This window comes from Corella eumyota, chromosome 2 (genome assembly GCF_963082875.1).
Source record: "Corella eumyota chromosome 2, kaCorEumy4.1, whole genome shotgun sequence".
NCBI classification, from domain to species: domain Eukaryota; kingdom Metazoa; phylum Chordata; class Ascidiacea; order Phlebobranchia; family Corellidae; genus Corella; species Corella eumyota.
Genome location: NC_137491.1, coordinates 10,220,719 through 10,233,030, shown reverse-complemented (window position 1 = coordinate 10,233,030; position 12,312 = coordinate 10,220,719). Strand labels below are relative to the sequence as shown.

The window sequence follows — 12,312 nt, the reverse complement described above, 5'->3', positions numbered from 1 at the left end:
TAAAGTGCATGTTTGTTTGTTCGGTTATAAGGCTATTTACCTAGTAGTTATACAGAATGTTACACTACTAATCGGTCTGGGGCATTAAATTTTTTATAATTTTAAAAGGTCAATGTTCAATTTACAAAAACAATCAACAATACGGTTGCTAATGTTCGTTTTGTGGTTGCCTGCAAGTGTTTTTAGAGAGAAATTATTTGTCTAAGCAGAAAATTATAAAAAATTTTGTACGTTTAAATAAATGCGGAATAATTTGAAAGTATTTTTTTAATTAAAAATATATATTTAGTTGGTAAAAATGGTAAAAATTAAAAAGTATGTTTTTTAAAAATTTATATCATTTAAAAAAGTCCTCTTTCCTAAATTGTTACGAAACTTTTCGTCATTTACGAAATAAGTTGCCGGAAGAATTTAGCGCATATTTGTTTAACGTTGATTTAAGCAAACAATGATATTTTCGACAGTTTTGCTTAAGTGCAAACAATTTAGAATTTTGATCACCGTCACGTATACCGGCCAAACCAAATAAACCCAACTTTTCCCTTTGACGTCATGAGGTCATTATATTTTATTGGGTTTTCCGTAGGGTGATAGATTATGACGATTAGACCAACTCGAATTATTTGTAAATCGCTGTTTTTCGATTGTTATTGGTCAATTTTTTTCATTGAGAATTGACTGGTGACGTCCTTTTAGTAATACCTGACGATCATTTTTAGTGAGAACAATTAGAAATTTAGTTTCTGTAAATTTTAAGCAAACTTGAGTCATAATCCTATTTGGACAGTAATTTTATTATTGTGAAAGTTATCTTCTTTTCAACTAATAAGGTGTGTACTTTTATTTATCCTCATTTTTAAAGGTTTATGGACATTAATTTCGTGTGTATACAAAAGTGCTTAGTGCTTAATAAAACAAATTTTTTGCTGCCAGTGCCACCGGTTTTATAGAATTTGATTCTTACACATTTTTTGTAAATTTAAATTTTTGCATGCTGTTTAGACGTATTGTAAAAAATTGTCGTCGCCGTTAAATATTCTAAAAATTATTTTTCAAACAATATATAGAATACGTTATTCTTACAAAAGATTAACTTTTTTTTGTTTTTGAGTTTTCCATAATTTTATTAAATATTGGGGATAAAAAAAAGTTCAAAAAATGGGGGGTTTCCCTTTCTAATGCAAAAAAAGTTTTTTTAAATAAACGTTTAAAAAAATTGTATTTTTAGTTGTGTAAAAACGGTTTTGTCAGGTTGTCGAGAATAATCTTGGCTTGAAATCTAATTAATTTTGCAAAGCAGTGCTAAACTAAGCAAATTTTAAAAGTGGAAGCAAAAAAAATATTCTTTAGATTAAATTATTTATTTTAAGATTACTTATTAAAAAAAAATTTTCACAACGATGTCTCGTCTTTTTGGTGTTTTTGTGTCAGTCGCAATAAGCCTATCAGCATGGCCATTGGTGACATTTGTTACAAGTTATGAATTGCTATCTGAACCATTACCTCTTATGATAATTGGGTTTATATTACTTGGGGTCATTATCGGGGTTGTTGAAATACTTTTACCCCCCTCTGAGGTAAAGGGTTCGCCTGAAAGGGGCCTAGAAGGAAGGGGTTTGTTTTATTATGTGTGTTGCCTATTCATGTGGGCATCGGTTGCTGATTTTGCTTTGCAAATAGGAAGGTTAGAATTATTTGGGAGGAGCAAAAATGCTGCTTATTTCGAGCATGGAGAAGTTTACCTTGCAACACCTCATGGAACAATGGCCCAATTCTGGAATGCGATAGTAAACTATTTTATGTATCTGGTCATTATTTATCAAATTGATAACGACATAGATCACAGAGAAATGTCTTTGTATTGGTGTGGTGGGGTGATTACAAGTCAATTCACTCTAATGCTGGGTGCCCTTAGTGGCATTTATTCAGATAAGCTTGAATACTCTTCTTTGATAACCATACTTTGGGTTGTTTTTCCAGTTTGGGTATTAGTCCATTTTCTGGCTAAACCTAGAACAATAACAAATAGCGACAATAAAGCAAAGTAATTATAATTATGATTTCGCATAAAACTAATTTATTAAGATTTCATAACTTACCGTTTTATATATTTTTTTAGACCATCATCAAATTTTCAATGGGTTGATAAATATTGGAGTATTGGGCTCGTACTAGCAAGTGTATTCAGTTGTGTTAGAGGTCTTGGGGCTTTAGGATCAAAAATACCTATAGTAGAGAGTTATGTTGTTAATTATGAGCCTTACATACTAGACCCTTCAAACTTTGGCAGCTTATGGGTGTTGTACACTGCACTTTATGGCATACCATTTCAGGTTGAAATCTGATTATTTTATTACAGTTACTTAACATAGGGCAAGTTTTTTTAAGGTTAACATAATATTAAATTCTAAGTTATGGTTTTAGTGTAATGGTTTAGATCGTATATAGTTTAAGTTGCTATGTTTTATATTGAAATTTTATTTTTTATGTGTTTAACTTGTTTTTTGTTTTACAGTTAGCAGCTGTCTATGCATTATTTGTACCAGGTTGTAAATGGATGTTAAATTTGGTTGTGTTTTATGCCGCAGCATCATTGCAGGTTTGTCAATTTATGTTACACAATTTGTTGTTACTTGCCTATTTTAACAAGACTTAACTTTTTTAAAGTAAGTTGAAACAAATTTGTTTGGTAGAAAATATTTTTCTATGTCATATGTTACTTTTAAAGGAAACTACAGACCTACATTCTTTAAAAATTTACCCACTGTTCACTGCCTTAAACACTAGATTATTTTAATTGTTGCCTTTATAGTTCTAACTGGACTTAAAACCATTTTTTTATGTTTTAGGGAACTGTAGTTTATTTGGCTTACTCATGGTTCCCATCCTCCCTACCTCAATACAGAATTCCTGACAACAAAATACCCTTGGTTTTAACCCTGAATCTTAGCCTAGTTATACTTGCCCATATTCTAATGATAAGGTGTTTTAGTAATAAGCAACATTTTATGGGTCAAGCTCAACACCAGATGAAAATTATAAGCAATGAAAATTTGGCAGACAGAAAAAGAAAATAACATTTGATATTATTGATTGGTTTTAAAAAATGATATGTTTTATTATCCTATACAAATACTATTATTAATTTTTATAATTTTATTTAGATTTTTTATAAAAGTTTAGAAGTGTTAATTACTATACTATGCGATTTTTGTATGTTTTTTTATTATTTGGAGTTTACTTAACATACCAACGCATGTTTAATTTATTTTGTATGCAAGACTTAAAGCCGTTTTTTGCAAATAGTTTTTTAAAATAAAAATCTGTTATATAATACTGGATTGTTTCAATTTTGTGTTTTTGGTATTATGTGATGTAACATCAGCCATAGATAAAATTTTAAACTTTAATTATCAGTTTTAACATCTTACTTTATTTGGCTACATCATTAAATCATTCGGACTCAAACCCATAATCTTACTGAATTTAAAATAAAATCACAAATAATCTTTTTAAATTACAATCACAAATATAAGTTTTGTCTTTTAGAACCGATTTTATAGTTTAAAAAAAAACAACAAAATAAACAAACCTGTGCTTAAATAAAAAGTGGTTGACATCTTAATATGATCCCTTTTAATTTTTTATACCTTTAGTCTCTATATTTATCTTTGTTTACTATTTTAAATAAAAAACTAAAACACGTGGAGCAAAGCTACACACGTGGAAAGCACCATTTAGTGTTTCCATTTACGAATAAAATTTCCTTTTTATACTTCTGTTGAAGATTTATTAATTTTGTTATGTTCACCTAAATCGTTCAAATACAATAACCAAATTTTACACAGTTAAAAACAATAAGTAATACGATTGGTTACGAAGCAATTTTCTTAAAAAATGTTAATACAAAAAAGTTCTACTTTTTTCTAACAGGTTAGTATAAAGTATATACATAGATTCCATTAAAACTAGCGCCAATTTAATCTAAATTTAGGCGTTTTTGTGATAATCAAAGTCCATTTCGTCAGTTGGGGCAACTTTAAGCAACATTTGTAGGTAATAAGTGATAATTTTCATGCCTGGGAAGTTAAACTTTTTATAAACAAATATAAAATACACTACGGGTCCACATAAAACAAATCCCAAAGCGAATAAGATAATTAAATCCGGGTCGTGTACTAGAGGAGCTATCACCAAGTATGTTGATATAATGATTGCAATACAAGGAAAAATTATGGGAACCTGATATAGCATAATAAAAAAATATTATAATTATGAACCTTAATCAATTTACGTACAGTATCCTAATGTATTAATAACCTTAAAATTTTGGTCTAAAATTTAGGCTAGTTAAAAAATCTTTTTTGGTTAAGTTATATTGTCAAAAGTTCAATGTCATACAAAACAGATAGAACTGTATTTGTTTATAGAAAGTTTATAGAAAGTTACATAACTCAACTTACTTTGTACGGCCTTGGAATATTTGGGTGAGTGTATCTTAAAATTAAAACACACAGGGAAGCCAATCCAAAAAAAACCCACGAGGTAAAACTAAAGGCATTAATCAAAGTGCTAAAATCATTTGGTATAGCATATGTTACAGCAAGAGTTCCCATTAACAGCACTGACGGAGAAGGAGTGTAATTTTCAGCATGAATCATTGATAAAATCTACGACCAATTAACAAGATATTTAAATAAGTAATTTAATTCATAAATTCAAACTAAACGACCCATTTTAATTAAAGAAATTACAGCTAAACTGGCATTTAAATATTTACATATGCATTCCTTTGCAGATTAACCCAAAATAAATGTAAGTCTACCTCTGGCATATGACCTTTTCGGGATGCCACAAACGCCATTCTGCCAGAAGAAAGAAAGCCACCGTTAACTGCCCCAGCAGTCGACAAGCATACAAAAACGGCCATAATCCAACCAGCACTACCAAGTACTTTATAACACCAAGAAACTGCTACAGCTTCTGATGCTAGAACTTCAGCTGGGGTTAAAACTATAAGAAAGAAAATTACATTGTTGGCAAATGGGTAATTGTTTGTAGCCTACTTTTTTTTTGAAACGAAACTGTTAAATTTTTTACCTGCAAAATACGAAACATTGACTAACAGGTAGAATATTGTTACAACTGAAACTGAAATCAGAATCGCCCTTGGAACATTTTTTTCAGACTCTTTAACTTCCTCCGAAATGATGTTTAAATGTCGCCAACCATCGTATGTGAAGAGGCCTTGATACAAAGCCAGACCTATTTTATTAAATGTTAACTTAGACAAGTCCTCGCTGACAAATGCGTTGTTGAAATTATAGCGGCCAACGGGATCATTTAGAGCTATTCGCACGATGCCGCCGATTATAATAACCATCATTGCGATAAACTTTGAAATGGTTGTGATAATTTGCCATTTTGATGCTAACTTTACACTTTTGCAGTTGATAGCACATGTGAGTACAACCAAACTTATAGCAAGGACCTAAAAATTACAATTTATTTGATCAGCAAATAAAAATAATAATTCACAAATCAATATACATTCATTATTTAAAGGAAATGTAACACCGTAGCACACCATAATTTTAACAACTATTTATTCTAACTACAATACTCACTTTTACAAGAAAAACGGGTGGCTCACATCCTTCTGCATAAAACGCTGATACAGCATAATTTCCAAATACATTAGCAGTGGCGCCCATTGCAGCAACTTTCGTGACAAGACAAAAAGTCCAAACAAAAGTGAAAGCAACCACCGGTCCGTACCCAATATTAAAATAAGCATATTCAGACCCTGATTCTTTAATCATTGATCCTAACTCGCAATAGCAAAGTGACACTATACCAGAAGCAATACCGCATGCCAGCCATAAGACCAGACTCATACCAACACTACCATTTGTGCCTGCTAAAACACCAACTGGGGATATAAAAATGCCAGAGCCTATCATGGTACCAGCTATTACAGCCACTCCTCCTGAAAGACCAATCTTTTTTTGTAGCACGAAATATTCTTTGCTATTTGTAACATTGTCTTCAGATGTGCCTTCGGAAGAACTAATATCGTCATGATTTTTATCAATCATATTATTTTCGCGTTTGCTCATTTTAAAATCTCACTATAATTGCAACATTTTAAATAAGACTTGGATTTATATTTTATGTAATACAGACTTAAACTTGTTTTAGTGCATGCAAAATTAAAAACGCGGTTGTAAAAACATGGTTGGCTGCTCAAGGGTAGACAAGATGTTATGCTTTCAAACCGCATATCATTATCAATATAGTAAAAACAAAGTTTGAAGTTGATAATTTTACATAATATAATTACATGGTAATATTGCTTTACCAGTGGCCATAAAGCATTGTAGTAAAAGTTAAAGCATTTAAGATAATGATAATTAGATAAAGCACTATTAAAACGACCTTCAAAAACAACATGTTTGCTAACATTACCTCAACAAAGTTTGTGAATAAAGAGTAAACAGCAATTGCCTTGTAATAATTAATTATTATTAACACAAAATTACAAACTCATTTAACCATTGTTTACATACAAATGCGTTTGAAATGAGCAGAATACATTGCCAAATACATAAGAAAATTAAAAAACACAAGGTCATTTTAAAATTTTATTTTAAATCATGCAAAATTTTGTAGGAAAAAGGTTAATTAACGTCAAGTTGAGAAAGTAAGATCCATGAACAAATATATTTTAATATTTTTCGGAAAAAAAAGTAAATTTTTTTAAGTACAAGTGAGGCATGTCCTTTTTTAATAACTTCTACGTTTTGCTAAGTCAGCTTATCAAATAAGTTAAAGGTTGTAAATATCGTTTTATGACTATTTATGCATTTACAAATACAAAAACATAAAAAAGTTAACGAGAAATATCTACGCAATTCTGCTAACGCGATATTATAACTTCAATTTTATTGTTCGATAAATTTTTTCCATGTAATTTAATTAATGAATAACCTGATATGTACGCAAAAACCGCTCCTTAAACAAAGTCGCTTTTGTTTGTTGAGTGCACTGTCAATGTAGTTAGCAGCTTAATAGTTTATTCGCATTGGGCTAACATAAAAGTATGTCGAAGCGTAGAACTGGAACCGACTTTAAATCAGTTAGTGAAGAAAATAGTTCTTCGGAGGCGGATGTTAGTAAGGAAAATGATGAGGAATATTTCGAGTTGCAAAAAAAGATTGGTCTGCCGGGCGGAGTGGCTGTTATAGCTGGTACCATGATCGGATCTGGTATATTTGTATCCCCAGTTGGTGTTTTAGCGGGAACTAATGGTAGTGTTGGTTTGAGTTTAGTCTTATGGGTGGCTTGTGGTATTATTGCTGGTATAGTGTCACTTTGCTATTGCGAGTTGGGATCAAGTATTAAAGAATCAGGCGCTGAACATGCTTATCTGAACGTGGGATATGGACCGGTGGTTGCTTTTGCATTTGCCTGGACGTTTTGCCTTGTAACAAGAGCTGCATCCTTGGCTGCTATTGCCTCTACATTTGGTAACTACGCCGTATCAACGTTTTATGCTGGACAATGCGATCCGCCTAACATCATAGTAAAGGTAAGCACCTAATCTATACGAAAGATTTGCTGCGTATGGTTTATTTACACAGCTATAAACGTTTCCAGCTTATTGTAAAACTTGCGTTACATATCTTTACAAATTGTGCTAACCTTTTTAGGGTATTGCGGCAGTTCTTATTATGTCGGCATGCATCGTCAATTGCACAAGCGTTAAGTTGGCCTCAAAGATTCAAATGATCACAACCATTTCGAAGTTTGTAGCTATGTTGGTCATTATTATTGGTGGATTAGTGCGGCTAGGCCAAGGCGACCCTGTAGGTCAAGAAAACTTTAGCAATGCGTTTAGGCCTGAGGACCTAGCCGGCATCACTTTTACTCAGATAGGATTGGCGATGTATCAAGGCCTGTTTCCATACGACGGATGGAGAAATCTAAATATTATATCAGAAGAAGTCAAGGACTCAGCAAAAAATGTACCAAGAGCTGTGTTTATAACCGTGCCGCTTGTAACGATATTTTACGTTTTGGTAAACATATCATATTTTTCTGGTAAGAAAAACTGTTTTACAACAGCTAACCAACATTAAAAAATATGACAAATCTTAAGTAAGCTGTTCTGTTTAGTTTTGCTTCCTGCTGAAATTTTAACATCGGGTGCAGTAGCTGTAACATGGAGTTACAGAGTGTTTGGCGACGCTGGCTGGATAATGATTGTGTTTGTTTGTTTGTCAACCGCGGGTGCTGTCAATGGGGGCTTTCTTTCTTCGGGAAGAATGCCGTTTGTTGCATCACGAAGGGGGCATTTGCCAATGGTAAATTTATTTTTTTTTAAAACAATTTTTTGTTATCAAAAAAAATATTCTTATAGCTAGTCTGTTAGACAAATATTATTCTCCTTAATCTTTAACTTAAACCAAATGCAAATACCACTTGGTGTGTGTAACTTGTAAATTAAACTTGGAACTGTTATTTGATTGCAGATATTGTCGATGGTAAATGTAAATTATTTAACCCCTGTACCTTCCCTGATATTCATGTGCGCCTTGGGAATAGCGTACACAATACCAAACGACTTTAGCTCATTGGTTAACGCTTTTAGCTTCACTTCATGGCTGTTTTATGGAATGGTATCTCTTAGTGTCTTGATTTTAAGATATACACATCCTGATATGCCTAGACCATACAAGGTACTTAAAAATAATTTGGAAAATGATTTGGTTTAAGGACAAAGTAACGAATTGTTTATTTGCCAATAGATAAAGTAATCGTGGGCCTAATTTTTTATTGTTTAAACACAAAAATATTTAAGCACTTCTTTGTTTGTTGCTGCCAATTTTATTTTACATTTAGGTTCCTTTAATTCTTCCCGTTCTGGCTGTGGTAATATCTTTATATTTGGTGATAGCTCCACTAGTTGACGACCCAGAGTTAATTATTTTATTTGCTTTGGGATTTGTGCTACTGGGACCTGTTGTGTATTTTATATTTGTGTATAAGAAGCTGTATATACCGGGTATGGATTACGTTACCGCTGTTTTACAGCAAGTGCTGAATGTGGCGCCAACTAACGAAAAGGATTTAGACATTGGCAAAGAGTCTAAAAAATAGGTTAAAAGCCGGGTGCCTATATTAAAATTTGGGATTAATTTTTATAAATATTTTACGTGCGATTTTTTATAACTTATTTTACAACGAATTTGTTTTTTAGTGTATTGTAATTTAGCGTAGAACAATAAATTTATACTTTAAAGTTTTTTTTTTATTTATTCATACCCTAGAAAATGAAATTAGTGTGAATTTCAAATTAGCATACCTGGCTAGTACAGAGTGGGTATATCAATTTTACAGACTTATTAAAAATAAAAAATAAAGGATTTGTAAAATGAAGATTTATTTGTTAATTGTTGATAAAATGGGGCTGATAATAGACATACAATAAACACCTTTAGAAAACAACACATGATTGAAAATAAAAAGCTACCGTTATTTTTAAATAAAACAAAATTCATAAAATACTGACTATTGTCATGATTAATATATGCTTGGACAAAAGGTAGGTTAACACATTTGTGTAGGAAAATAAGTATTAAAAAAATGCACCGATGACCAATTACAAATTATTAAAAAATAAACATTTTATATGGATTTAAAATATTAAAACGAAAAAAATGGATATTTAACAAATGGTAGGTAAAAAATCACAGAAACTCAAGAAGTCAAAAGTTAAAAACATTTCATTAAAAATAAAGTACCGTAATATTAAAAAAGCAGGTAAAAAATTAATCAAAAATTTAATTTAACCTGAATAGGAAAAATGCCTGACTGAAATTTTTTTCTGCTGGTACATGGTTTTAACATACTCATAATTTTTGTCTGTAAGTCTTGATGCAAATATTGGAAAAAGTGTGAACACTAAAAATACCAAAAACATGTTAGCCAAACTGAATATACAAAACCCGCAACATATTAAAAAAAAAATTTTTATATTTTACTTACCTGATGCTAGTAGAAACCTGTCGATAGACAAACATGGCACCATCCATAATATTAATAAAGCACCAATTAAACTTGGATGTCTCATCTTTGAATAATATTCTTGAGCTTGTGGTGTTTTACTTGATAGAGGACATCCAAGATTGTAATATTCATAATAAACCTGGTGTTTAAATTAAAGAATACAACTTAAATATATAAACATAATACCGAAAGTTAATGGCATACTGAAACCTTTAGGGCATTTTAAGATTGCATAAGTTAAAGGTAAACGACATATTTTTTTTATTAAATAGTTTATAAAAACATATTTTATAATTAACAAAAATAGGTTACCAACCTGTTTTATTCCAAAAAACTCGGCAATATCCAGAACATAAACAATAGAAAAAGTCAAAAACCAACCAAAAAGTTGCAATACTTGGCAAACCAAAACAAATGTTTCATTTTTGTTTGACCATATTAATGGTGTTTGGTCTGGTAAAACTGTCACCCAATGATTAATTATAACCTGTAAAGAATATTTTTTTTATTTGTTATTTTAGTATATATCCTTTATTTAGAAAAAGTAAATAACAAACATAAGTTATATATATGTATATATATTTTTTTACATAGCCTATCCTTATTTTGATGGAGAAAGGTCGACTTCACAACCTAAACATAGAGTTAATTAAAACCCAGTCTCGAATTGCCTTTGACAATTTGGGAATTTTAAATTATAATTGTAATTAAGCTGTTTACAGCACCGTACTCAAGAGTGCTACAGCATAAGCTCAGTGAGGATTAAACCCAGGACCTCCTGTCATCGTGGAGCTAAGTTTTCTGGGCACTACCCCACACGCCGAGTATATTGATCAATGCATTAATAGTGTTAAAATTTTTTTATTAAAGAACGGTTGTAAAAGCACAAACTGAAGTCAAACTTAAACATTAAATAATGAAACAAATTAGTTGTTGGTTACCTGTATAAAAAAGCTGCTAACTGCAATATAACACGACCTATGAATCGAGGCCAGGCCAAAATTATCGAAAAATGTCTTCATTAAACTGTTTGCCATAATTAAGTGTGATAAAATGAAGAGAATCAAAAGAGATGCATTCCACAAAATAGGTCGCCATATAGCATCTAAATTAACATAACTTATATGCATTAAAATTTAAAAGTTTACAAACAGACAAGCAAAAAAATGGCAAAATACTGACCTTTTACAACATTATAAGGTTCTAGTAATCCACTTTTTTCACCAGAAATAAAGAAAACAAAGTTGAACAACGTAGAAAAAGTGTAAACTACGCAAATGATGTTTATAAAGATATATGAGGTCGTTATAATTCCCATCTTTAAATATTTCAATACAACTATCTTATTATACTTATACACACAGACAAAAGCTGGTTAGCAGTTAGGCAGATATGTGTTCAAATAAATCTAGTTTAATCTACTTCATATATTTAACTTTTTACCTTACATACAGTTATGATATCGTAGCACTAAATATAAACAAATTACTAACTAAAACGTTTTTGGCTGCAAAATTTTTTTTTATAAATGAACAATACCGAATCCACAAAACGGCAGAAATTATAACATCACTCTGAAACGTCGAACAATAGTAACTGTTACGTCACAATGGTAACTTTCTTGATAATGTAAGGTATGTTGGTTACGCTTATATAACATTACAAAATTATTTAACGATTTAAAAAGTGAAAACACTAGTTAAAATTTTTTTTAGCGTGGTTGAAATAAGTACCATTAACTTTAGAGCATAGCAACAGGATGTCCAAATTTTTTAAAGAACCTCAAGTTTTTTTAACGCCAGATCTTCAATCTTTGGACCAGTGCAGAAAATCAGCAGTTTAGGTAGTTACTCATTCTTCCAGCCTTTATTTTTTGCAGTCTATTTAGCACCAGAAAGCTGTACGCTCCTAAATTAACAAGGTTCAAAGCTATTTCAAGGCTAGTAGATCCAATCCAGTAAACATTTCATGTTTATGGCCTTTTAGAGTATAACAGCTTTGAAACCCAACATGCATAATTTCGATATTGCACCAATTTGTAAATATTTCATAGTTTTTTGTAGTATATAGGTGCTTTTTATTGTTGTTTTCTTAGTTGTATTATATAACCTTTTAATGAAAATTCGGCTTTAAAATGATAACCTGTATTTGTTCAGGTTGTTTAAATTTTCGTTGAAATCATTAAACTTTTTCTCGTAGTTTTCTTAAAAATAGTCTTGATTCATTGGCAAGATCTTTACC

The 12,312-nt window shown here is 30.9% G+C and overlaps 4 protein-coding genes across 4 annotated transcripts; 2 read left to right on the top strand and 2 right to left on the bottom strand.

Annotated features, from left to right (window-relative positions):
- Positions 1 to 1,306: 1,306 nt before the first annotated feature.
- LOC145742975 (transmembrane 6 superfamily member 2-like) lies at positions 1,307 to 3,321 on the top strand. The gene is made up of 4 exons (XM_082560822.1): positions 1,307 to 2,044; positions 2,120 to 2,333; positions 2,516 to 2,599; positions 2,850 to 3,321. The coding sequence occupies exons 1-4, from the start codon at positions 1,401 to 1,403 to the stop codon at positions 3,075 to 3,077; spliced, it is 1,170 nt and encodes a 389-aa protein (XP_082416948.1). The 5' UTR covers positions 1,307 to 1,400; the 3' UTR covers positions 3,078 to 3,321.
- A 658-nt stretch (positions 3,322 to 3,979) lies between these two features.
- Positions 3,980 to 6,151, bottom strand: LOC145743285 (b(0,+)-type amino acid transporter 1-like). The gene is made up of 5 exons (XM_082561209.1): positions 5,628 to 6,151; positions 5,101 to 5,491; positions 4,826 to 5,013; positions 4,464 to 4,670; positions 3,980 to 4,242 (listed from the first exon to the last, which is right to left on the bottom strand). The coding sequence occupies exons 1-5, from the start codon at positions 6,117 to 6,119 to the stop codon at positions 3,991 to 3,993; spliced, it is 1,530 nt and encodes a 509-aa protein (XP_082417335.1). The 5' UTR covers positions 6,120 to 6,151; the 3' UTR covers positions 3,980 to 3,990.
- Positions 6,152 to 7,102: 951 nt separating this feature from the next.
- On the top strand, positions 7,103 to 9,162 carry LOC145742360 (b(0,+)-type amino acid transporter 1-like). The gene is made up of 5 exons (XM_082560140.1): positions 7,103 to 7,591; positions 7,713 to 8,103; positions 8,179 to 8,366; positions 8,535 to 8,741; positions 8,905 to 9,162. Exons 1-5 carry the CDS (start codon positions 7,103 to 7,105, stop codon positions 9,160 to 9,162), a joined length of 1,533 nt encoding a protein of 510 aa, XP_082416266.1.
- A 256-nt stretch (positions 9,163 to 9,418) lies between these two features.
- On the bottom strand, positions 9,419 to 11,644 carry LOC145743101 (nurim-like). Its single transcript, XM_082560989.1, has 6 exons — positions 11,515 to 11,644; positions 11,254 to 11,389; positions 11,013 to 11,176; positions 10,388 to 10,558; positions 10,051 to 10,210; positions 9,419 to 9,966 (listed from the first exon to the last, which is right to left on the bottom strand). The coding sequence occupies exons 2-6, from the start codon at positions 11,387 to 11,389 to the stop codon at positions 9,851 to 9,853; spliced, it is 747 nt and encodes a 248-aa protein (XP_082417115.1). The 5' UTR covers positions 11,515 to 11,644; the 3' UTR covers positions 9,419 to 9,850.
- Between the last annotated feature and the right edge of the window lie 668 nt (positions 11,645 to 12,312).